A 27,886-nucleotide genomic window follows, 5' to 3' on the forward strand; every position below is an offset into this window, starting at 1 on the left:
TAATAAATGCAACAAATTCTTGAGGCGGCTTCACTAAGTTGCATTTATCGATCTGATTTTGGTGTAGAAAGATGAATTCATCAGAAGGAATTTCATCTCCTAAATAAGGTAATGGCAGGAGGCATGTGTGCATTTTAAAAATTTTCAAATAAAGGTAGCAGCACTAATAATTAAAAGCATTTTCCTTTAAAAAGTTAATTTCTAAACTACTATCTAAAGGAATGGATCTAACAAAGGAGTGTTCGGGCCGTGGTAAACCCTGGAAATCCTGCCAAGAAAGGTCACTTAAAATGGAATTATTGCACACATTAAGAAGAACATTATGGTTCTAAAGGCAGCTCACAGTTACCTTTTGTTACGATATTTACGTAACGTAAACCCCACGACTTCCTAAATAAACTAGAGAACATGAAAGGTGTAACTCTAGTACCTCTAGTACCTCCCTACTTCTAATCTGACTAAAAAAATGCTCTAAGCTGTCCTGACATAGTCGTCTTGTCTTTAGGTAAGGAAATTCTGAGTGTGACAGCAATCGCCACAATCGTCTTAAACTATTAATATTAATTAACCACCCCTTAATAAAATTGAAATTATTTGTTGTGTTGTTTCCTAACTCATCTACGACCCGAATTGTTTTTAAAACTTTTTCTGCCTCATCTAAAAACTGATTTTGCTCTGGGGAACTTATAAAAACTTTTTTAGTGGGTACTTATGGGTAATTTATTGAAAAAAGAAACGAAATCCGCGGTATTAATAAAGCTCATACTATTTGAGCTTAAGGCTCCCGAGCTGTAAAGGGTAAGCATACCCGAAGCGACCGTATTACTTAACACTTGAGACGCGAATTTAACTTTCATTTTTTGAAAGGTATTGGGGTAAATATGAGCATCGGTTAATTTATGCGCACACCGATAACTCGACTTAGAGTCCTGTTTATAAAAATGGACTATATCTGACCAACATACGCGACTATTTTTATAATCAACTTTATTTTTCATATTTTGTAAGCAGTTTCGACTACATTTTAATAAATGGGGGCTATCGTAAAAAAAAACATATTTCCTTACCATTAACGTTGAAAAAAGGCCGTGACATTGAAACACCTAACAAATTGGCTAAATTTTGAAAATTGGTACCCTGGTCACAAACAAAATGGCAAGGAACTAGCCCTATATTTTGAAGTTGGGTAATGGCTTAAAGAATATATTTCTTGAGGACATCCCCTTTACATGAGCCTCTAATAAAGAAATAAGCTAACGGGTGGGACCAAGGTTCCCCACCTATACCTTGCACCATTATGGTCATTGCAGTTGTGGCTATTCTAGATGTGCGATTTTCATCGCCATAATCTTCCAGACCTATCACCCTATCAAATACCCTTGAACTTTTGTTCGAAAGAAAATCCCTTACTTCTAATTTGTAAAAACTTTATGCTGCTTTGGGTGCAACCTGGGAAACGAGGCAAATCTGCGACAAAATTATGTAACGTAATTTCCGAGGGAAAACTAAGTTGGTGCTTTAGGTAACGGTAAGCGATTGGCGACAAAAAAAATACACCCAAAGCTAAAGTTTTAAGAAAACTATCATATCGCCGACCTTGACTTTGGCGATTACTATTAACAAAACTACTCCTAATACAAGCACCTAACTGAGGAGGAACTTTGCTGCAAACTATCTCAAGAGGATCTGACTTTTCCCTAAATGAACTACTTCTTAACATTTCCATACATCTTTCTAATTCAGTTGCCATTTGGACCAACTGAGCTTTTAAACTCCTATTCTCCTGTTCTTTTTCATCTAATTTTATTTTTAAAATCCTGTTCTCTTCCCTCAATTTTTTTTCTATCTGTCCCTGCTGTCAGACCCCTACCTGTTTGCGCGGCTTTTTCATTACTATTTAGTAGTTCCTCCTCAAGAAGTGGCAGAGGCTCTAAAATATTATCGCGGTCTTCCCTTTCTAAAAGCGGAAGCAGCTGCCTCGATGTACCGGTTGCATTTGAGGCAGATCCTTCCATTTGGGGAAAAAAATCTTCAACGCCCATTTCAATTGGGTTTTCAAAAAAAGAATTTGGGGCGTTAAACATTGGCTCAATAATTAAATTTATATCCGGAACGGCTCTCGGACGTAATTTTTTTGCGTTACGCATTTCTTCAGAAAAATGCCGCTCACACGCAAAAATATGTTTAGGTGTTTTTTCATTTTGATCTTCAAAAACACCTAAACGTTTGAGGGAACATTTACGCCTATTAAAAGAAAATACGAAATGTTATATATAATCATAAAATATGTATAATAATATTAATAATAGTGCAAAAAGTGTATATTTAATGAATATTTTAAAGTACGATTTTTTTTATAAATATCATAAATATTCAAAGATAAATAGTTACTTTAAAATAATTTATTTAGTTAATTAACGGCAATGGAAAAAAATTGACAATTAAGCTCTTAATACGTAGAGCGCGAAAGACTGCAAGCGACATTTGTCAAATATTAAAATACACACGTTCTTAAAGACATAGTTATTGAGGCAGCTGCACGACTACATAACTGTGTCCATAAGAACGTGTGTATTTTAATATTTGACAGATGTCGCTTGCAGTCTGTCGCGCTCTACTTGTTCAGCACATCACTTTTAAAAACACACGGAAATTCAATCCAATCCAAAATTACTATTTTCATTGCACAATCGAAACACTTACTTCATCGAAATTTTTCACAAATTCACAAACACTTTTTGCACTATTTAATGTTTTTCACTCACCGTTCGAGATCCGTTCCACTGTTTGGAAAACTAAAAGTTCTTCCTCCCTCGTTGCAACCAACAATACATTTCCTCCAACTGCTGGTTGTTTTCGGCATTTTATCTGTAAAATAAAATAAAAAAGTGCAAATTTATTTAATAAAAGTTAAAATATACCCACATCTTCCAAATTACGTGCTGTTTCGCTTTCGCTATTCTTCGAACTAATGGCCGTTACAAATGGAGACAAAAAGTTAAAAATGTCTCCATTCGAATATTAATTTGGCGGGATTTTAATCTGGTCGTCCCTCTTTTCCAATTGCTAAACGTCAAAACCTCCTGAACTCGATCAACTGTCAAAGTTTAGGTGGTTTTGACGTTTAGCAATTGCTCTCTCACTGGAAGTTAAACATCTCTTTATCTCTGGTAAAGCTGTTAGAGCGGCAAGGGAAGCGGTGACAATCGGCGATCGGCGAACAATACAATGTGTGACGCTTTGTCGTCGCGTCGGTCCGTCGACATTGACTCCAGAGATAAAGATATGTTTAACTCCTCTCTCACTGGAAGTGAGAGAGCAATTGCTAAACGTCAAAACCTACTGAACTTTGACAGCTAATCGAGTTCAGTAGGTTTTGACGGTTATCAATTGGAAGATTGAAATCTTCTTGAAAAAAATGTGTAAACAGAGGGATTTGTTGCATCGTTCAAGACCACTTATAAAAAATGTAAAACAATGAAAATTAAATAAATTTGTGAAATTTAAAGATATTTGATGAAACGTTTTGTAATTTGAAGCATCATAGTTTTATTTTCAATGGAAAATGATTAAAACATTTAATGATTGAGAGCTAACAAGCTTAAATCCTCTTATTGGGTATTGAAAGGACAAAAGTCAGTATTATAATATTCTTTAAAAAGATTTAAATAGTTTATCCATATAATAAATAACCACTATTTAGTAACTTTTATTCGTACTAAATGTTGGGTATTGGGTTGATAAATGCCCAAAAATTGTTATTTTGTTCAATCTGGCCATACCGGAAAATGTTATAAAAAACGCTAATTTTGAGGCGCTCTTACACTGGAATAAGTTTAACATCCCTTTCAGGAATAATGGGATGCCCAACTCCTCTCTCACTGGAAGTGAGAGAACAATTGCTAAACGTCAAAACCACCTAAACTTTGACAGTTGACTGGATTGGGGAGGTTTTGACGTTTAGCAATTGGAAACGAGCGATGGCCAGATTGAAATCTTACCAAAAAAATATATAAACGGAGGGATTTGTTGCATCGTTCAAGACCTCTTATCAAAAATGCAAAACAATGAAAATTAAATAAATTTGTGAAATTTAAAGGTATTTGATGAAATGTTTTGTAATTTGAAACATCATAGTATTATTTTCAATTGAAAATTATTAAAAACTTTTAATGATTGAGAGCTAACAACCTTAAATCTTATTATTGGGTATTGAAAGGACAAAAGTCAGTTGTTATAATATTCTTTAAAAAGATTTAAATAGTTTCTCCATATAATAAATAACCACTATTTAGTAATTTATATTCGTACTAAATGTTGGGTATTGGGTTAATAAATGCCCAAAAATTGTTATTTTGTTCGATCTGGCCATAATGGAAAATGTTATAAAAAACGCTTATTTTGAGGCGCTCTCACACTGGAATAAGTTGGGCATCCCATTATTCCTCCCCTATCCGCACATACCGCATTTATACGGAAATTCGGATTTTTTACCTCTCCGCCAAAGTAATCGGAATCGTGCCGTGCAATTTGACTTATATTTTGATGAATTCTATAAAATCTATTGAAATATATAATATTGTCATTACAAAACGTGAGCTTTATTATTGCCTAAATATTTAATTTATATACACCCAACTCTCTTTTTACACGGTTTCTTTTTACACGGATTTGAAGTTACACGGTTGAGAAATTTTTTTTTTTAATTTTTAATCTACTACGGTTTTTAAATCACTGTCTTGTAATTATGCTTATTTTTACCGCACTTAGCGCCATTGCGGAAATGAACATACATGGTAGTAACTGGGAAATCCCTTTATTCGATAACTCTTACCTACGCATTTTGTTCGCGTGATATTTACATTGCTGAAATGGATATCTTCAGCGATGATACCGACTTTGGTCCAGTTCGTCACAAACAATTGCGCTTGTTTTCAAGTAGCGACGAATAATTATGTAGCAGTGTAAATATTTCTGAGGAACGTATCTACCGTGTAAAAAAAGAGTTGGGTGTACATAGGTTTGGTAAGTTATATCTTTATATAATTATTTGCTTTGGGCATTAGAAGTTTTGATAACATCTCAAAAGACAAAACCGTCGCATAGATTCACATAAGTACATGAGTATGCATGTATCGGGTGATTTTTTTGAGGTTAGGATTTTCATGCATTAGTATTTGACAGATCACGTGGGATTTCAGACATGGTGTCAAAGAGAAAGATGCTCAGTATGCTTTGACATTTCATCATGAATAGACTTACTAACGAGCAACGCTTGCAAATCATTGAATTTTATTACCAAAATCAGTGTTCGGTTCGACATGTGTTTCGCGCTTTACGTCCGATTTATGGTCTACATAATCGACCAAGTGAGCAAACAATTAATGCGATTGTGACCAAGTTTCGCACTCAGTTTACTTTATTGGACATTAAACCAACCACACGAATGCGTACAGTGCGTACAGAAGAGAATATTGATGGCGCTACATGCCACACAGCTCGCGATTCTATGGCCATTTTGAGGGAAAACTTCGGAGAACAATTCATCTCAAGAAATGGACCCGTAAGTTGGCCACCAAGATCATGCGATTTAACGCCTTTAGACTATTTTTTGTGGGGCTACGTCAAGTCTAAAGTCTACAGAAATAAGCCAGCAACTATTCCAGCTTTGGAAGACAACATTTCCGAAGAAATTCGGGCTATTCCGGCCGAAATGCTCGAAAAAGTTGCCCAAAATTGGACTTTCCGAATGGACCACCTAAGACGCAGCCGCGGTCAACATTTAAATGAAATTATCTTCAAAAAGTAAATGTCATGAACCAATCTAACGTTTCAAATAAAGAACCGATGAGATTTTGCAAATTTTATGCGTTTTTTTTTTAAAAAAAGTTATCAAGCTCTTAAAAAATCACCCGATAATTACATATGTATGTGTACATGTAAAAAGACTTAAAAAAACCATACGCATAATGTTCACATATTCACATACATATGTATATAAGTTTGTGTGCACGTAAACAAATTTGAAAGAATCATTCGCATAATGTTTGTAAATTTGTCTACACACAACTTTGTATGAGAATATACACACCCATTGTTTCATACAAAGCGTCACAACATTGTGTTGTTGGTAGAAAATCCAAGCACACGTTCTTAAGGGCAGTGTTATTTTGACAGCTGCACGACTACACGACTGCAGGCCGACAGTTGTCGTTCTCGCTAACTTCAATATCCTCCTATTTTTGCCAACGACAGTAGGACGACAGTAGAGTTGACAGTAGAATGGAAGATAGAAAGAGGACGTAGAGTGGTGATGCCACTAATATGTAAAATGTAAAATTATTCACAGCTCTAACAAACTTGACGTTATTTTACAAATAAAAGCATAAAATAGCTATATTATAGCTCTATTATATCATTTGTAATAACAATTGATAATTTAAAGCAAAAATATTGACCTATTTACTTATTTTTTGCATAAAAAATTTCACTTTGAACAAAATATTAAAATTTCATAGAAGTGAAAAGAATTAGTATGGCCACAACGAAATTGTGTACATACAAAATGGACAACTGCGTTGTTTTGTGTACATGCCGGCCATTGTGTTGTTGTTGCTTCTCAAAATGTACATGTAGTAAGATGAACAACGACGTTTTCAGTTCACTGTCGTGCTGCTACAGTCTGTCGCAGTCATTGTGCTTACACTTTGTGCCGAAAAAAATAAACGAATGGCCGCCGATTGTCACCGCTTCCCTTGGCACTGTACAGCTTCGCCTACAAACCAGCGTAAATACAGTGTAATCCGGTTATAATGGACTCCACGGGACCATGTCAAATTGTCCATTATAACCGAGTGTCCATCTAATCAGAATATACAATTTTTAACTCAAAAAGTAAATTCAATGTTTTTTTTTTTATTAAAGCAATAAAGTTTATGAATAAAAATACAAAATTATGGATATAATAAGTTTAATTAAGTAATTTGAAAAAAGTCAGTGATTTTCTTTTGGGTTAATGCCTTATTGGCAAAATCTTTTTGTAGTTTGATTTCGAGTTTATTGAGCAAATTGATTGCATCTGAACTATTCTCTTTTTGTTGAAAACATATGTAGCTTCAGTTTCCTAGAATAATTCATAGCGTCTTCTATTTTTATTATAGTTTCGGGCTGTGCTAAATCTTCATCACCGGAGTCTTCTTCAAGCAGCTCATGCAGAAAGTCTTGAATTAAGTCATTGTCTGAGTGTTCTTCTGTAGCTATAATATTCTCGTCAATCCTTGAATATTCATCAAACTTGCTTAAAACCACTACGTTATTAATTTCGATAATTTTGCTTAAAGGTTCATCGTCCTCCGGGTCGAAATCTAATCCATCAGGAATGTCTTTTACCAGACCGGCATGTCGAAAACAGTTTCTTATGGTTTCCTTAGAGACACTTTCCCATGCAACACTTAATATATTGACAGCATCTAAAAAACTCACAGCTTTTGTCGGGTTTGCTTCTTCAGTAAGGTCCATAATTTTCATCAGAAGCTGCTTTCTATAAGATTGTTTCAAGCTATTAATGACGCCTTGATCCATAGGCTGAAGAACCGATGTAGTATTAGGCGGAAGAAAATGTAGTTTAATGTTGTGAAGATGAACTTGAGGATGAGCAGGGCAATTATCTACTAATAGCAAAATTTTAGTCTTGGCTTTTATAAGTTCACAATCCCATTTCTTTAAATAGTCAGTAAAGGTCTGAGAAGTCATCCAGGATTTGTTGTTAGCACAATAATCTACCGACAACGTTTTAACGTTTTTAAAGCATCTGGGGTTGTTATATTTTCCTGAAAGCAGACATTGTTCAGAAACAGCGGATTGTATTAAATTGTATTTAAAACTTACCAATAACCAATAATTTCCGTTTTACCGTGCCCGATGCATTAGCACAAATCATGGCAGTTATTCTTTCTTTAGATATTTTTTCACCACTGCATGTTTCACCTTTGATCTTATGTGTTTTGTCAGGCAGCATCTTATAGAAAATTCCCGTTTCGTCCGCATTAAAAACGTTGTCCATGGAATAATTGTTACTTATTGTAGGCCAGGTTTGTAATAGCCAGTCATTTGTAATACTTTGGTCCACAGAAGCCGATTCACCACAAATTTTGCGGAAGCAAATATTATGCCTCTTTTTAAATCTGTCTAGCCATCCGGAACTGCATTTAAAATTAGCACCGACAGCTTCTCCGAATTCATTGGCTTTCATCATTACCATTGGACCACTTACTGGAAAATTATTGGCCCTTTTTCACATTTTCTGCTGCAGAGACTGATTGTGTCTCTTGATCGAATTCGGGGAAGTACAAAATTTTGCCTATTGCCAACTGATTGCCAACTTTGTTTTGAAATTTGATTTTGAAAGCTTCGGTTATAATGGACAAAATCCGATTTTATTGTCTATTATAACCGGAGTCCATTATAAACGAGTCTATTTTAACCGAGTTTTTTACATATGTTTGAACTGGGACTTGACAAAGAGGTACATAATAACAGAGTTTCCATCTTAAGCGAGTCCATTATAAATGGATTACACTGTATGTATGTTTGTGTGTGAGCTTGCATACATAACGACGCAGATTTCTGCGAGCAGCATAAAAATATTTCAGAATTACAAAATATTTTTTACATTCCTTGACAAATACAGTCAATCCCGGTTATGTGCCACAATCAAAGATACAGATTTTTGTGGTTTGTTAAAAATAAAAATATCATAAGCGAGTGCGGTTTTTCAAAAAACAAACCGTGAGATGCAGTGTTATAAAGAATACTATTTCCAAAGAATTTTAATACGAATATTTATTAATTGAGTTTTCCAAAGAATTGTTTGTCCAAGTGCATTTTCGCTAACGAAAATGCAACAGTTAACAAAATGTACCATTCATTCCGAAGAATTTTAATAATTTGTACTTATTGTTAATTCAAGTGCATTTCCGCTAACGAAAATGCAACAGTTAACAAAATTTATAATAACTTTATTATTATTAATTGTATTACTTTGCAAAATGCACAAGACACATTTCCTGAGAATTGTTATGCAAACACTTATTTTTAAGTTGTTGCAAGAAAGCAAAATATTAGTATTTAAGAAAGCACGAAATAAAACGGAAGGCTGATTATCAATTAAACCTCCAACCCAGTTGTTTTATTTTTGTCGTTGTTCATCACTTCGGAGAAAAAAGTGGCGCAGTCGTAGGATACCCGTGTATCCTTGTGTGTAAAAATTTAAAATCAAGTTACATAAGAAAGGATTTTGAATATTTCTATATTCGTAACGGGTAGAAAAAAAAATAAGAACAACGAATCCTTTAAAACATACAAAATAATTTTTGCAAAAAATTAAAGTGACATTTGAACGAATCTTCTAAGCATACAAAATATTTTTGCGAAAACGTTTAGTGAGAGTGACATTTGAACTTCATAAGATTGAAAACGAATCCTTTAAAACATACAAATTTTTCGAAAATAATACAAGAAAGGGGGTGAAGAAAAGGGTAAAAAAGATTTACTTTTATCGATGATAATTTCAGACAACAACCGAAATATAAAGATATACCCATATTAACAACTCATCAGCCAACTTCACATCCTAATCAACTTTAAACTCAACATAGTGAGAAATTTTTTTTCCATCCGTGGCAACACTTCCTAATCAACTTTAAACTCAACATAGTGACAAATTTTTTCCATCCTTGGAAACACATCCTAATCAACTTTAAACTCAACATAGTGACAAACTTTTTTTCCATCCTTGGAACACATCCAGATCAACTTCAAACCCAACACAGAGCCAGACAGACAGCAATATAATATTCAACAACAACATCAGAAAGTGAGAATCCGATTAACTATATTATATACATATGTATAATTATTATTATTATTGAATGTATGTAACTGAAAAAATTAGTATAGAATAAGAAATTGAAAGAAAATTACTATATACGTCTGGAAAACAAGAAATCAAAAAGTTGCAAGAATTCCTACATAAAGTAACCTTGATAAAAACCCAAGCAATTTAAAAAAAAACATATTATTAAAACATATTATTAGAGAGAATGTCTTTTTTCCTCCTCCCGAACCTATAAAAAAAAGGGAAATAAAATGGCAGTACCAGTTCAAAACATTCTTACTATAAACCCTTTATAATGTTACCTGAATTCTGTGGCGACTCCAGAGACCTACAGACATTCACCACACTTATTAACCGAATACACCCACACCTAGAAACATATGACGAACTGTCCCAACTAGTTTTTTCGGACATAATAAAATCAAAGCTAAAAGGAAGAGCAAGACAGGCAATAGAAATAAACTGCCACGCGACCTCATGGACAGAGATTAAAAACATACTACAGAATAATTTCGGGGATAGACGTTCTTGCCAAGAACTCTTTGACGAATTACGAAGCGTGACCTTTAGAACAAACACTTTAGATTTTTACAACGACATGAAAACCAGGTTACACAGGTTAAATAGCAAATTAGTAACCATTTTAGGAGAAACCGAAGCAACTAGAGAGAGTGCGATGAACAACAAGCGCACTGCCCTCAATATCTTTAAAAACAAACTTCCTGAACCAATGAAATCAATCCTTTTCTGTAGGAACCCAGAAGACTTGGAACATGCTATGGACATACTGTTCCAAGCCAGGTACGCACATACAGGGAACAATAACGTGAACAACAGCACAGAATTTAAAACTCATTCAAGTAATAGGAATACTGACTATAGAAACAATACACAATACAATAAAAAAGACAATAGGAATAGAACACAGTACGGGAACTCCCAACAACTATTCAACAAAAGGAATTTCCAACCAATGCCCCAAAATAACGGAAGAAATTACCAACAATCCCAACCATACCAACAAGCAAACCCACAAAACCCCAGTCCTCAAAACCCATCCTTCCAGAGACCAAATTTCAGAAACCAACCGGAACCTATGGACATGGGAAAAATAGAAGTGGCTGAAAATTTTCAGGAATCAGCCTCAAGAATAAATTATCATTTATAATAATAAAAACAAAGATAGGTTTTATAAGACTTATAATAGACACAGGCGCAACAAACTCCATTTTAAATCCGGGTATCTGCGACCCCAAAAGAATTCATCCAACTAGCCCACTTTTAATTAAAACTTTCCAACATCGAATTTACGTTGACAAAAAGGCAATAGTACCCATGTTCGAAGAATTTAGCGACATTGGAACTAATAAACCAATAAAATTTTATATAATAAAATTGCATAACTTTTTTGACGGTCTAATAGGTAACGATATATTGAGACCACTAAATGCCTGTATCGAATATAGAAAGAACGAAATAAACATCGGTAACAAGACACTCCCTATGCACTTCGAAAACGAAAACTTAAATGAAAGAAAGATAGCAGTACCAGATGACTCTGACCTAGTATATTATAAGGAATAAAACGGCGGAAACATTATAAGAGAGGGAATTTTAAATGTAAGAAATCAAGAAGCAAAGATAAACTTACTATCTGAAACCAATCGGGTGACTACGCAAAAAGTAGATCGCGAAAATTTTAACATAATCGAAAATAAAGAATCTAAACCATTGGCTGAACAAATTAGAATAGGACACTTGAACCCCGAGGAAAGATCACAATTGTTGCAAATAATAAAAGGATATCGTAATATTTTTTACCAGGAAAATGAAGGACTTTCATTTACTTCAGCAATAAAACATAGAATTAGAACTACAGGCAACATACCTATATTTTCTAAGTCATATAGGTACCCGTACGTACATAAGGAAGAAGTCACAGATCAAATCCAAGAAATGTTAAAACACGAGATAATTAGGAATAGCAATTCTCCCTACTCAGCCCCAATTTGGATCGTGCCAAAGAAGACCGATGCCAGCGGGAAACCAAAGTGGAGACTTGTAATCGACTATCGTAAACTGAACGAAGTAACGATCGATGACAAGTTTCCCATCCTCAACATAGACGAGATTCTTGAAAAACTGGGAAGAAGCCAGTACTTCACTACACTCGATCTGGCGAAGGGTTTTCACCAAATCGAGATAGAGGAAGAAGACATCCACAAAACTGCATTTAGTGTCGAAGGAGGGTACTATGAATTTCTGCGAATGCCTTTCGGACTAAAAACAACCCCTACAACGTTCCAGAGATTGATGAAGAATCTACTCCAAGATTATATCAACAAAATCTGCCTAGTATACCTGGACGATATAATCGTATTTTCAACATCCTTACAGGAACATATGAACTCACTTATATATAAATATAAGTCATATTCGCATGATTACAGGAGGCAAATTTAAAAGTCCAGCTAGATAAATCAGAATTTCTAAAAAAGTAAACAGAGTTCCTTGGGCACATAATTACAACGGAAGGAGTCAAGCCCAATGCTAAAAAGATAGAATGCGTTGTTAACTTCCCAATACCCAAAACAGCAAAACAGATCAAGCCATTCTTAGGGCTTAGAGGCTACTATAGAAAGTTCATAAAGGACTACTCGGCTATAGCTAAACCAATGGCTAGGTGCTTAAAGAAAGATTCACAGATAAATATAAATGACTCGGACTACGAAAAAAGTTTTAACACCCTCAAGACCCTACTAACATATGATCCAATATTAACATACCCAGACTTTTCTAAAACATTTACATTGACAACAGACGCGAGTAATTACGCTTTGGAGCGGTACTTTCGCAAGATAATCATCCAATATACTACGCCAGTCGCACCCTTAATACGCATGAAACAAATTTTAGCACAATAGAGAAGGAATTATTGGCAATCGTATGGGCTACAAAATATTTTAGGCCATATCTTTTTGGTCGTAAGTTTATAATAGAGACAGATCACAAGCCACTGACATGGCTCTTTTCTATAAAGGAACCAAATTCAAAATTTGTTAGGTGGAGATTAAGACTATTTGAATACAATTATGATATTAGGTACAAGAAAGGAACAAAGAATAGAAAAGCCGACGCTTTGTCAAGGATTGAAATTGAACCCAGCATTAATACACTAGAGTGCGACAGGGGAACGATAAAAAGTACAACTTCACCAATTAATATGTTTAAAAATCAAGTAGTTATAATGAAAACAACCTCTGGATCATTAAGAATAAAAAATAAATCTGTTTTTATAAATAAAAGAAGAATAATTTCTATGACGGAAATGGACAGGGAAACAGCAATTACAATACTAAAGAATCATTTTAATCCAACACAACTGAATGCTATTTTTTTCGAAGACGAATTTTATACTATGTTTAAAACTGTTTACGAAGAACTATAACCCAAATTTTAAAGTACTTAGATCTACACTCATGACGGAAGACATAGAAGACGCAAATCAATTAACTGAAATTACAGAAACTCCATCCAAACCTCTGGAAACATTACATATAGACGTATTTTATACTTTAGGAAAGAAACTTTTTATGACAGTAATTGATAAATTTTCGAAGTTCGCGTTAGCATTTCAAATAAACGGTAGGAGTTGGACAGAATTTAAAACAAAACTTTTGCTGATAATCAATAGTTATGGGAAAATAAATAAAATTGTTGTGGATAATGAACTAGGCTTTAAAGCTATACCGATACAAGAATTTTTGAAAAAGGAGAACATAGATATTCACTATACTTCCGATAGTAACCATACGTCTAACGCCGACATTGAGAGACTACACAACACAATCAATGAGCACATACGCTTGTTAAGGCACGATAAAGAAAACAAAGACGAAAGTATAGAAGATAAAATGATAAGAATAATAGGTTTTTATAATAATAATATACTTCTTCTTCTTCTTAATTGGCGTAGACACCGCTTACGCGATTATAGCCGAGTTAACAACAGCGCGCCAGTCGTTTCTCCTTTTCGCTACGTGGCGCCAATTGGATATTCCAAGCGTAGCCAGGTCCTTCTCCACTTGGTCCTTCCAACGGAGTGGAGGTCTTCCTCTTCCTCTGCTTCCCCCGGCGAGTACAGCGTCGAATACTTTCACAGCTGGAGTGTTTTCGTCCATTCGGACAACATGACCTAGCCAGCGTAGCCGCTGTCTTTTAATTCGCTGAACTATGTCAATGTCATCGTATATCTCGTACAGCTCATCGTTCCATCGAATGCGATATTCGCCGTGGCCAACGCGCAAAGGACCATAAATCTTCCGCAGAACTTTTCTCTCGAAAACTCGCAACGTCGACTCATCAGTTGTTGACATCGTCCAAGCCTCTGCACCATATAGCAGGACGGGAATTATGAGCGATTTATAGAGTTTGGCTTTTGTTCGTCGAGAGAGACTTTACTTCTGAATTGCCTACTCAGTCCGAAGTAGCACCTGTTGGCAAGAGTTATCCTGCGTTGGATTTCCAGGCTGACATTGTTGGTGGTGTTAATACTGGTTCCTAAATAGACGAAATTATCTACAACTTCAAAGTTATGACTGTCAACAGTGACGTGGGAGCCAAGTCGCGAGTGCGATGACTGTTTGTTTGATGACAGGAGATATTTCGTCTTGCCCTCGTTCACTGCCAGACCCATTTGTTTTGCTTCCTTGTCTAGTCTGGAGAAAGCAGAACTAACGGCGCGGGTGTTAAGGCCGATGATATCAATATCATCAGCATACGCCAGCAGCTGTTTTTTTTTTTTGTCATTTTTCATTGGGGAAGGCTTTTTACGTGGCGGGTCCCAAACCCAGCGCACAACTCTATGCAGGGGATGTTTCGCCTTCTCACTTTAGCTCGCCTTCGAACGGATGTTCTTAGGCTACCCAGAGGATACTTGGTCAAAGACCGGAAGTAGTGAGCTGCTTGAGTCATGTGTAAAAGAATCGTTTCTGGCCACTCCCAAGTGAATGGCGATCAGAGAACTTTCCTCACTTGCGTGAACTTCTACACATGACTCCATCCTCCAGACATAAAAATTGAATCTTTATATCTGAAGCAAATAGAGTACGAAGAAACACTGAAAAATATACTATATACAGATAAGAACTCAAAAATACTTAGTTTTGGTATAGATATCTCAATTATTATATCAATATGTATCTTAATTATTTTTATATACCTCTTTAAGAATAAAAAAAACATATATTCCAAATTAAAAAATGAAACTACTATAAACAATCTCGCAAAGATAATATAATTTCGTCGGAGCCTCAAACTAACGGTGGGGGTGTTATAAAGAATACTATTTCCAAAGAATTTTAATACGAATATTTATTAATTGAGTTTTCCAAGGAATTGTTTGTCCAAGTGCATTTTCGCTAACGAAAATGCAACAGTTAACAAAATGTACCATTCATTCCGAAGAATTTTAATAATTTGTACTTATTGTTCATTCAAGTGCATTTCCGCTAACGAAAATGCAACAGTTAACAAAATGTATAATAACTTTATTATTATTAATTGTATTACTTTGCAAAATGCACAAGACACATTTCCTGAGAATTGTTATGCAAACATTTATTTTTAAGTTGTTGCAAGAAAGCAAAATATTAGTATTTAAGAAACAAACAGAAATAAAATATATTTGATTATCGATTATATCCAACCCAGTTGTTTTATTTCTCTCGTTTTTCATCACTTCGGTGAAAAAAGTATGCAGCAAGACATAGACAGTTAAGAGGGATGATTTTCATTTAAGCGGAGTACTAATTAACCGGGATTGACTGTACACAAAATTCAGAAGAATATTGAATATTTTCTTTGAAAAATTTCTTGACTTGAGATTTGACAAATAAACTATGTTGTCTATTTTATTCTAGTGAGCCTGTATGCATATATTCGTATGTATTTATTAAAATATATGTAGGTCCGTATGTATATAGTAGACTGGTGTAAACAAGAATACTAAAAATAAAAAATCATCTGTATGATGCTTATGCGGTTTCATTCGGCCAAATTTTAGCAAAATGTTTTATTAACTTGGCAACTTTGTTTGATTGCATTTAACATAAAGCAACGTTCTTCAAAACCGTATAAAGTTAAATCTTAGAGTGTTGTATAACACTTATTTTTCCTACTTTTATACTAATTAGGGTGCCGTGTTGATATATTAGAGAATAGTTATGTTAGTTAAAAGACAAGATTGACTTACAAAAGCAAAACCTTTTACATATGGTTTCTGTCCGTCAAACGTAAACAAATACAGTCAGTAGAAAACTCATCACCGAGAAATCTAACACCACGAATACAGTTTATGCATAAGATGTGACTTCTTACAGAATATATGATTACAGTAGAGGCGCGCTAATCCGGACATGGCCTAATCCGGATTCCACTGTAATCCGGAGAGGGTTAAAAAACTCAAAATTTCTATTATGTCCCTTGGAATCCGGACCGAAATTCTCTATCCGTATTTTCTAATCCGGATCACATGTTTATTCTTCACTACATTCGCTTTTATGCTTTATTGGCTTAAGTTTTTTTTGTTTTTTTGGGACATGTGTCTTATTTGTTATAATAAACAAACAGAAATTTATAAATATATTTTCATCTATATATATAAAATTAAGTGGCAAAACTTCCTGTTCGCATACTCCTCCTAGACGGCTTGCCCAATTTCAATGAAATTTTCAGGGGTGATTGGGGTCTGTTTGGAGGGTGCACATAAGAAATTTAATGTGTGTATCATTGCACGCTTTGCAAAAAAAAAAAAAAACAAAAAACGAAACAACTGGCGGATGTTTACAATTAATAAAAAACATTGACATCGCATATTGATAGTTTTTGCCTGTCATTCGTTCTTTCTATGGATGACTGTCAAGCTAACAAGACATACAGAACGTAAGTGTTCCGAATGCAATGAGTGTATCAAAAAAAATGTTTCAACATTGTGTGTATTTTTCTCAGATTTCAACGTGATTAACATTCTGCGTAAAACACAAAGCAAGTGAGTATTGTTGTTGTTTCATATGTGATGCCATGCGGTTCGATTGTCGCTTGAAAATACGCGGTGTGTGTAAAAAAAGTGTTTCAACATTGTGTGTTTTTTCCAGGTTTAATTCCATCGATTTGCTACATTTATTCGAACCGATTTTGTGTTTTTCTGCTGACCGTGCAACACACACAAAGCAAGTGAGTATTGTTATTGTTTCGTAAGAGCTTCCATGCGGTTCGCAAATACACTGTTGGTTCATCGTGTGTGGTAAAATACATACTTTAAGATGTAGTTTTAGGTTAATTTTCCCATTTTTATGTATGTACTTCAAATATGCATATTTTTATTTATGTACTTCAAATATGCATACTCTAGCACGACCACACTAACTACCTTTTTCGAGTTGTGTGAAAACGATGAATTTGCAAGAACATTGCTATATTCCGAAATACCACAATATTTCACTTGGAATCCATCACCGAAAACATTTCAACGACGAAAGCAAGAGGATCGTGTTGACGGTTATCCAAATGTCCGTAAAACCGATGTCATAAGACGCATTTACACCATCCATCCGAACAACGCCGAATGTTTTTATTTGCGTCTGCTATTAGTCAACGTGCGCGGACTAAGATCATTTGATGATTTGAAAACTGTTGACGGTCAGTTGTGTGCGACGTATCGTGAAGCATGTCAGCGATTGCATTTGTTAGAAGATGATATGCATTGGGACACCGCACTTCATGACGCATCACTCACATCTCATCCAAAACAAATACGCGTACTATTCGCCATAATAATATCTACATGGCTTCCGTCAAATCCGCAATAACTGTGGAATAAGTACAAAGACTGCATGACCGAGGACTTATTAATTTTGGCGCGTAATCGAGCATCGGACGCAGACTTGCTATATACGTTACAAATGTATAATTCTTCTTTGATATTGGTTGAAGATCTGTGCCTTACAATTGCGAATAAGGCATTAGCGCAACTTGGCATTACTGCGCCCAGTCATTGACCATGAGCTTCAACGTGAACAACAATACGATTGCAATGAATTGCGTGCTTTCATACAAGCTAACATTACCAAATTGAATATTCAGCAGAAAAATGCTTATGATAAGATTATACGAGCGGTTGACAATAACGCCGGTGGATTCTACTTTCTTGATGCGCTCGGTGGCACAGGGAAAACGTTTCTGGTCTCTTTGATTCTGGCTACTATACGGCCACAGCAGAAAATTGTGGTGGCAATTGCTTCGTCAGGCATCGCTGCTACTCTACTTGATGGCGGCCGAACAGCACATTCTGCGTTGAAACTACCGTTGAACATCCAAGTCGTTGAAACACCAACGTGCAACATATCGAGGAATTCAACAATGGCAAAAGTTTTGCGAGGAGCTGGAATAGTTCTATGGGATGAGTGCCCAATGGCTAACAAAAAGTCATTAGAAGCATTCAATAGAACAATGCAAGATTTACGCCAAAAACAACAAATTTTTGGCGGAGCATTAGTCTTATTATCCGGCGGTTTTCGGCAAACTTTGTCAGTCATTCCTCGATCAACTCCTGCCGACGAAATAAACGTATGTTTAAAATCGTCAGTTTTGTGGAGACATGTTCAAAGGCTGACTCTTACCATCAACATGCGAGTCCAATTGCAAAATGATCGATCCGCAGCGGCGTTTTCGAAGCAGTTGTTGGACATTGGCGAAGGCAAAATACCAATCGATGATACCGGTTTGATCACATTGCCGAACATCTTTTGTAAACTTTTACAATCGAAAGAAGAATTGATTGAAAGTTTATTTATTGAACGCGCAATATTGGCACCGAAAAATGTACATGTCAACGAAATCAATTTTGCCATTCAAGAAAAACTGCCAGGAGAAGCTAAAACATATATGTACAGCGATTGATGGCGTTTTAAATCAAGATGAAGTAGTCAATTATCCAACTGAATTCTTGAATTCTTTGGATCCCCCCGGTCTGCCACCGCATCGTTTGGTCCTGAAAGTCGGTTCACCCATTATACTTCTACGAAATCTGAAGCCACCGACTTTGTGTAATGGCACAAGACTTTCAGTCAAAAAATTGTGGCCAAATTTGATTGAAGCAACAATACTAAATGGCAAGGCAGCAGGTGAAGTTGTACTCTTACCACGCATTCCCATGATTCCAACGGACATGCCGTTTGAATTTAAGCGCTTGCAGTTCCCAGTACGTCTTGCCTTTGCGATGACCCTCCACAAATCGCAAGGGCAAACGTTTCAAGTGTGTGGCGTCAACTTGGAAGAACCGTGCTTCTCCCACGCCCAATTGTTCGTCGCATGCTCGAGAGTGGGAACACCAAGGTGCTTATTCATTTACGCGCCAGGTGGAAAAACCAAAAATGTTGTATACCAATATGTTTTATAAATGTTTTATAAATGAGTAACAGTTTTACAACAATAAATAAAACACAAAGTAAAAACCCTTAAGTTTTAATCGATTTAGGTGTAGCGAAAGGCACAGGGTAACAGCTAGTAATACATAGTTCTGATATGTCTTTGGTAATGCGGATTTCCTTATATTCCGTATAGGGGCCGGTTTTAATTGATCCGGATTAGCGGGCCTCTACTGTATTAGTAAATCAATGTTTTGGGGACGAAATATGACACACTGTAACGGAAGTTCGAAAATTTTTATATTAAGTATATGGGGGCTAAGGGAAGTATTGGTCCGATTCAACCCATTTTTGACATACAGACATACCATTATAAGAGAAGGATTATCCCTTGATTTTTGTTATATATCACATTGACCGACATTTTCGATCACAAATCAACTAGGTATCTAAGGGCTTGAACGGTTTTTACTGGATTTAAACAATATTTGGTCATAAGGTGGCACACACTAAAGAAAAAAATTGTGAGGAACAAACCGTGCACACATCTTTCGTAAGTCCAAATGTTCGGTCAAAATGCGATAAATCGATGTTTTGGTGTTCAATTCCATTTCCACTAATTTCAATGATGATTTCGGCTGATTTTTGATGAATTCACGCACAGTTTCCATGGAATTTCCGGTGATCACGGATTTTCATTGGGCCATATGTTGATCGTCATTTATGTCCTCACGACTACTCAAACTTGTGCATTTAGACAGCTGATAGTGAAATTTGTTTATTTATTAAAAAAAAAAGTGAAATAAAAGTGTGCGAAAAAGTTAATAATATTGTAAAACCGGACAGCAAACTGTGCGTTGTTTATTTTCTGCCATCTAAAAATATTAAAATTTGTTTTTTGTTAATATACTTGCACATAATTTAATTAGCAATACAAAAACTGTTTACCTCTGAAGCTGTAAACACAAACAAGGCGGCAGATTTCAAGCGACATCTGTCAAACAATAGCAGAAACTAGCCATTTTGGGCAGTGTTGCCTACTCAAATTTGGTAATTTCAGCTAAACGCACGGAATTTTTGTGCATTAAAAACTTGCGTTAAGATGGGTCAAATGCGCAAGTAAATGTAAATTAAGCCCGCTAATGCATATTAGCGCTGTCGTCTGTCAGGGCTATAACCCTATATCTATCTCGCTTAGTTTTAGGTGATACGTACAACCAGAGAAACTAAAAACATAGAGAAGGTGCAGGTTCGATATCGAACATTTGTTATAGCCCTGACAGACGAGCAAAATTAATGCGCCTTAAGCAACGCTAATGCGCATTGAAATTTTATGATGACAGACGGCAGACTTGTGCATTTAGACAGCTGATAGTGAAATTTGTTTATTTATTAAAAAAAGTGAAATAAAAGTGTGCGAAAAAGTTAATAATACATATTGTAAAAACGGATAGCAAATTGTGCGTTGTTTATTTTCTGCCATCTAAAAATATTAAAATTTGTTTTTTGTTAATATACTTGCAAATAATTTAATTAGCAATACAAAAACTGTTTACCTCTGAAGCTCTAAACACAAACAAGGCGGCAGATTTCAAGCGACATCTGTCAAACAATAGCAGAAACTAGCCATTTTTGGGCAGTGTTGCCTCAAATTCAGCTAAACGCACGGAATTAGCATTACAAACTTGCGTTAAGAAAGGTCAAATGCGCAAGTAAATGGAAATTAAGCCCGCTAATGCATATTAGCGCTGTCGTCTGTCAGGGCTATTAGATTTATAGTAAGGAATTCACCGCACAACCACAGAAGTCACGATGTGAAATGTTAACATTTTTAACAGTTCTCCACATACTAAAACAGAGAATAGAGAAATAAATATACATATGTATGTATTTACGGCATATGATGACATGGCATATGTACATACATATATGCCCAAGCAGAGTATATGAAGAGACAGAAATATATGTATGCATGCCCATGAGTACACTCCCAACGAAGAATTTCGTTTTGCTTTTTGTTTATATTTTATTCCATTTTGAACAGCGAAAAATGTGTACAAAACACACCTCTCACACAGAGAACATAAAGACATTTTTTATGTTCTCTGTCTCACATACCCAAGAATATGAAGAGACATAAATATATGTATGTATGCAAGCCCATGATGATACTCCCAAACAGAGAATATTGAAGAAAAATAATTTCTTTGATATTCCATAGGAAATATGTTCCATTTTGTATGGAAATATGTATGAAGAACTTTTTTTATGTTTTTATTTATTATTTTTCAAATTATTCTATGTTAATTTGATATATAAGTATCATATGTAAATAAGTATTGAGTTTTACTCTCAAATAAGAGTAATCATCCTTCTTTCTCCTACTAATATATTGGACAAATTGACATGTGTCGATAATTGCGCCAAAATCAAATATATATATTATATATTCATATGTAAATATGTTTTAAACTTTACATAAAATTGAAGTGTCAATAATTGTGCCAATTTTCATAAAGTTGGTGATTTTACTCTGCTGAATTTTAACACAGCGATGTCCTAGGAATTTCAGAACAGATCAACTCACATACCCAGGGATACAAATCGATCAGCTGTACGCATTACCAAGCTATATATGTATCTGAAGACATGAATTAGTCAGTTGTAAGCATTACCGGCTCACATACCTGGGTATACGAATCTATCAGTTGTCGCGCGTTTCCTACTAAAACGAATCCAAAATAAATATCTTATAGTTTTATATTTTTTAATTCAATTAGAAATAATAAAGAAATCCATTTCAGTACAAATTACTATGTATAATTAAGATTTTACATTTAAAAACAATGTCAATGGTACTTAAATTAATTGTTTTCATACTTTAATTTATTATATTTGTTTATCTTTGTGCTTTTTCAAAGAGCCCGCTTTGTGATATCGGTTTTTACCCAGCTTGAAAGCTCTTTTGAGCTCCCACTCATAATCGCCTTTAGTGAAACCTTCCACTTGCATTGCTTCTAAAAAAAATAAACAAAGTGTATCAGATCAAAGACTTATTAATTACGGAAAAGTCAAATTTACCATATATGGCAATATTTAGGCACTCAAACTTCTTGAATGCCACCTTGTCTTGCAGTCATCATAATTTAACTGCACCATGACGCTATCGCTGAGAATTTTTTTCATTCCGTTTGTAACTCCAATTGATCCAATAATGTTTTTTAAAATAGACACCTGATACACCGATTTAGTTGCTGATAATGAATTTATGTACATACATATGTACATCAGTATTTAATTGTGGAAAAAGCTTTCCCATAATAGGCCATAACATTTGCTGTGAGCTCTTGTATAGTGGAAGACCGTCAATACCGATATATAACACTACAATTTCCATTTGTTTTATAATGTCACTTATTCTACGCAGCTTATTTTCGACTCCTAATTCCAAATATGTTCCAGGCGAAATACATACTTTTTATAATTGAATCCTGCCTAATAATCAGAGACTCTGCGCAAGTTGTTTTAAGTCAACTACCAAACTACTTTCATTCACATTTTCAGTTCTAGAATTTTCATTGTTAATTTCAACCACATTTTCATTATCATTGTCACATTCACTAAGATTATAATTATTGTCATTTGAATTATTTATATTTAGAATTTCATTTATTTCGGCATTAATTAATCTTCTTTGATGACGTTTGCCGTACATACTTAAATAACTTTTAATACTTCACACGCGACCGCTTTCAACCGATACTTAAAATTTACTAAACACGACAATCATTAAAATTGAAAGACAACAATTGTCGGCGTCGTGGCAAGACTAACGCTTACCAATTATTTTCAGAAAAGAACAATAACAAAAAAGCATCGGTTTTGTCACACAACCTATTTCCTATGAAATTTAGTACTGAAGCGCTCACATACCCAGAGGGCTGGGTCGATCGGTTGTGCGGATGACCAACTCATATGAATAAAATTCGCACATTTCTTGAATATAACAACAACGATTTTAAAGCGAAATTTTTTTCGTTTCTTGCCCCGCAACCCATTACCAACTCGCTTACTTTTTTCAGAAGTGAATTATTTTGCTACTGGGTATGTATGTAAGCTCACACACAAACATCATATTTACACACAACACAGCAACACAACACAATGTTGTGACGCTTTGTGCGCTTCGGCCTTGGTTGCCCCGTGACAACGGAGATGCGAAAAGATGCGTGCGGCACTTATTATTCCCTTAACCCTCTCATGCCCGATGTTGCGTATATGCAACATTGGGTTTATGAGCGTTTAAGTACCGCTATTATAGATATTTTTCTTAGAACCTTTCGCAAAAATATAGCCTCATGTGTTGTTAAAGCTTACAGCTAATTAGTTCGTAGTCAGCTGCGCACGTGTTCAGTTGGTAGCCATTCTCCCGAGAGCAAAGTTGACAAATTAATTTTTCAAAAAAACGTTGTTTTAAAAAAGTGTCAAAAAACATTAATATAATTAATTCATCGAAAAACCAAGTTCAACAAATAAATAAAGAAAGGTAAGAGAGTAATTTAAAAAAAACCGGCATGAAAATTTTATTTAGTTTGTCTGTAATAATTTTGTAAATGTCGTGTTGCGTATATGCAACATTGGTCTATTGTGGTAATTTTCGAAAAATAAACTTTTTTTGTATGCACAATCTAAGATGCGCCCAAAAGGTCTGACTCAAGCTGAGATTGAAAAATTTGCCAACTTTGATTGGGATGATTCGGCTGACGAGGAAAGTGAAGAAGAAGAAGATCGAAATATGGACGAAATTATAGAAGAAACTTTGAAAAATTTGGATAACAGAGCTGAAAATGTGGAAGTTGGTTTGATTGACCAATTTATTAGAAGTGAAAATGATGGAGATTTGAATGAAAATGAAAACGTTGTACAGGAGGTGATAGAAAAAATTGATTTGAAGAGTTTGAAGTGGAGGAGTGCAGAGTTTATGGAAAGCGAGACCACTTGGAAAAGTGAATTATGCAGCAATGAGGTGAAAACCCCCATAGAATATTTTAGTACTTTCTTTGCGGATGAACTGTGGCAGAAAATATGCGAGGAAACGAATTTATATGCCATACAAACGAAGGGCATAGAATTGAAATGCACTGTGCCTGAAATAAAAAGTTGTTGTTGTTGTTGCAGTTGTGAAAATACCAGCTTATAGAATGGCGTGGGTGGCCAATTTCAAACTAGCGGCCGTTGCAAATGCATTACCGAGAAACAGATTCGAACCAATTAAACAGTTTTTCCGTTTGAACGATAATTCTAAACAGCCTCAGAAGAGAACACCTGAATATGACAAGTTGTACAAGGTTCGGCCTCTGTTGGACGCCATAAAAAAAAAATGCAATGAAATTTCGCAAGAAGAATTCCAAAGTATAGATGAGCAAATGATTGCATATAAAGGTAACTTATTATTTGTGAATACATTTCTGAATAACACAATAGTACATTCTTTTCTTTGGTCAACATAGTTTGAAACAATATCTTCCAATGAAGCCCCACAAGTGGGGTTTCAAAATGTTTACGAGAGCTGGTGTATCTGGAATTATATATATGATTTTACTCTGTACATTGGAGAAGGAACGTGCAAGACTTATGGCTTGGGTATTTCATCAGATATCGTGCTATTTTTATCATCCAATTTGCCAGTAAACCAAAATTTCATACTGTTTTTTGACAATTGGTTTTCGTCAATAAGCTTGATGATTGCTCTGAAAGAAAAAGGCATATTGGCCGTTAGTACAATTAGAAGCAACCGATTGAAAAATTGTGCTCTAATCAGTGAGAAAGACCTTCTAAAACGAGGACGAGGATCAAGCGATTTCAAATATGAAGCAACACACAACTTGATTGCTTGTCGTTGGTATGATAATAAAAGCGTACAATTAGTTTCAAATTATGCAGGTAAGAACCCCATGAGTGAATGCAACAGATGGTGCCGCAAAGAGAAGAAGTTTATAACTATACCTCGTCCAGGAATAGTTGAATGTTACAACAAACACATGGGAGGGGTTGATCTTGCGGACATGCTGCTTGAATTGTACAAAATCAACCGCCGCTCAAATAAATGGTACATGCGTATAGTATACTGGTGCATAAATTCAAGTTTAGTAAACAGTTGGTTGTTGTACCGCAGAGACATCACACATACAGACGGCGAATTGAAGCATATGCCGCTCATAAATTTCCAATTGGATGTTGCTTCCGAGCTTTTGAACGCAAGTCAAACTACAGTTGTCGCCAAAAAGAGAGGTCGTCCATCATCACTCCTTTTGACAATGAATTCATCCCCATCATCACCAGCTCCATCACCACCAGCTTCATCATCACCAGCTCCATCATCACCAGCTCCTTCTACGGGCTCCGAATCAAACCCCTGTAAAAGAGCTTATGTTGCAGACCCAGCAAATTCAATACGACTTGATGGTTATAATCATTGGCCGGAATGGGGAACAAGAGGAAGATGTGGAGTATGCAGCACTGGGTTTCCAAGCTGTAAATGCAGCAAATGTAATGTGCATTTGTGCTCCAATCCCCAAAAAAATTGTTTCGTGTCCTATCATACATAAATATAAATAAACGGCATTTGAAAAAAAAATCAACTTGACTTTAAATATATAACCCCATTGCCCAATGTTGCATATACGCAACATCCTGTAGCTCTTGAACCAGGACACCTAGGACATTGAAATTTTTGTCAATTGATATTGCGGTCAACTCTAGCTTATATGTCTACTCAAAAAAATTTTAGCCACGCCCATTTTAATTCGGGCATGAGAGGGTTAAGAATGTTTGTACATGCATATGTACATATGTATGTGGCTCGTATTTGTTTTCGTAAACACACAGACAAATGTGCCAAAGAAATAATATATGTATATGCCATAGAAATTCTACGAAAGTAAAGAAATTGCTACGTATATGGAAATGATAACGAAATAATGCGAATATGCATATTTCATGAAGGTCATTAATTTATTTTGAAGAAATGAAAGGAATGAATGAAAGTGTTTATATGAGCACATTTAAGTTCATTTTATAATAGTCGAAATTAATACAGTGTAATCCGGTTATAATGGACTCCACGGGACCATGTCAAATTGTCCATTATAACCGAGTGTCCATCTAATCAGAATATACAATTTTTAACTCAAAAAGTAAATTCAATGTGTTTTTTTATTAAAGCAATAAAGTTTATGAATAAAAATACAAAATTAAGGATATAATAAGTTTAATTAAGTTATTTGAAAAAAGTCAGTGATTTTCTTTTGGGTGAATGCCTTATTGGCAAAATCTCTTTGTGGTTTGATTTCGAGTTTATTGAGCAAATTGATTGCATCTGAACTATTCTCTTTTTGTTGAAAATATATGTAGCTTCAGTTTCCTAGAATAATTCATAGCGTCTTCTATTTTTATTATAGTTTCGGGCTGTGCTAAATCTTCATCACCGGAGTCTTCTTCAAGCAGCTCATGCAGAAAGTCTTGAATTAAGTCATTGTCTGAGTGTTCTTCTGTAGCTATAACATTCTCGTCAATCCTTGAATATTCATCAAACTTGCTTAAAACCACTACGTTATTAATTTCGATAATTTTGCTTAAAGGTTCATCGTCCTCCGGGTCGAAATCTAATCCATCAGGAATGTCTTTTACCAGACCAGCATGTCGAAAACAGTTTCTTATGGTTTCCGTAGAGACACTTTCCCATGCAACACTTAACATATTGACAGCATCTAAAAAACTCACAGCTTTTGTCGGGTTTGCTTCTTCAGTAAGGTCCATAATTTTCATCAGAAGCTGCTTTCTATAAGATTGTTTCAAGCTATTAATGACGCCTTGATCCATAGGCTGAAGAACCGATGTAGTATTAGGCGGAAGAAAATGTAGTTTAATGTTGTGAAGATGAACTTGAGGATGAGCAGGGCAATTATCTACTAATAGCAAAATTTTAGTCTTGGCTTTTATAAGTTCACAATCCCATTTCTTTAAATAGTCAGTAAAGGTCTGAGAAGTCATCCAGGATTTGTTGTTAGCACAATAATCTACCGACAACGTTTTAACGTTTTTAAAGCATCTGGGGTTGTTATATTTTCCTGAAAGCAGACATTGTTCAGAAACAGCGGATTGTATTAAATTGTATTTAAAACTTACCAATAACCAATAATTTCCGTTTTACCGTGCCCGATGCATTAGCACAAATCATGGCAGTTATTCTTTCTTTAGATATTTTTTCACCACTGCATGTTTCACCTTTGATCTTATGTGTTTTGTCAGGCAGCATCTTATAGAAAATTCCCGTTTCGTCCGCATTAAAAACGTTGTCCATGGAATAATTGTTACTTATTGTAGGCCAGGTTTGTAATAGCCAGTCATTTGTAATACTTTGGCCCACAGAAGCCGATTCACCACAAATTTTGCGGAAGCAAATATTATGCCTCTTTTTAAATCTGTCTAGCCATCCGGAACTGCATTTAAAATTAGCACCGACGGCTTCTCCGAATTCATTGGCTTTCATCATTAGCATTGGACC

The 27,886-nt window shown here is 35.2% G+C and overlaps 1 protein-coding gene across 1 annotated transcript; it reads right to left on the bottom strand.

Moving 5' to 3' along the window:
- Nucleotides 1–7,048: 7,048 nt before the first annotated feature.
- LOC126765587 (tigger transposable element-derived protein 6-like) lies at nt 7,049–8,017 on the bottom strand. The gene is made up of 2 exons (XM_050483198.1): nt 7,888–8,017; nt 7,049–7,829 (listed from the first exon to the last, which is right to left on the bottom strand). Exons 1-2 carry the CDS (start codon nt 8,015–8,017, stop codon nt 7,084–7,086), a joined length of 876 nt encoding a protein of 291 aa, XP_050339155.1. The 3' UTR covers nt 7,049–7,083.
- Between the last annotated feature and the right edge of the window lie 19,869 nt (nt 8,018–27,886).

The sequence above is a fragment of the Bactrocera neohumeralis genome, unplaced genomic scaffold (genome assembly GCF_024586455.1).
Source record: "Bactrocera neohumeralis isolate Rockhampton unplaced genomic scaffold, APGP_CSIRO_Bneo_wtdbg2-racon-allhic-juicebox.fasta_v2 cluster10, whole genome shotgun sequence".
Classification (NCBI taxonomy): Eukaryota; Metazoa; Arthropoda; class Insecta; order Diptera; family Tephritidae; genus Bactrocera; species Bactrocera neohumeralis.

Excerpts from the sequence above, each read along its gene's own strand:
- LOC126765587 (XM_050483198.1), bottom strand. The coding sequence starts at position 8,017 with ATGCTGCCTGACAAAACACATAAGATCAAAGGTGAAACATGCAGTGGT. Across the intron at positions 7,830-7,887 it reads ACGGAAATTATTGGTTATTG|GAAAATATAACAACCCCAGA; the intron begins GTAAGTTTTAAA and ends GTCTGCTTTCAG.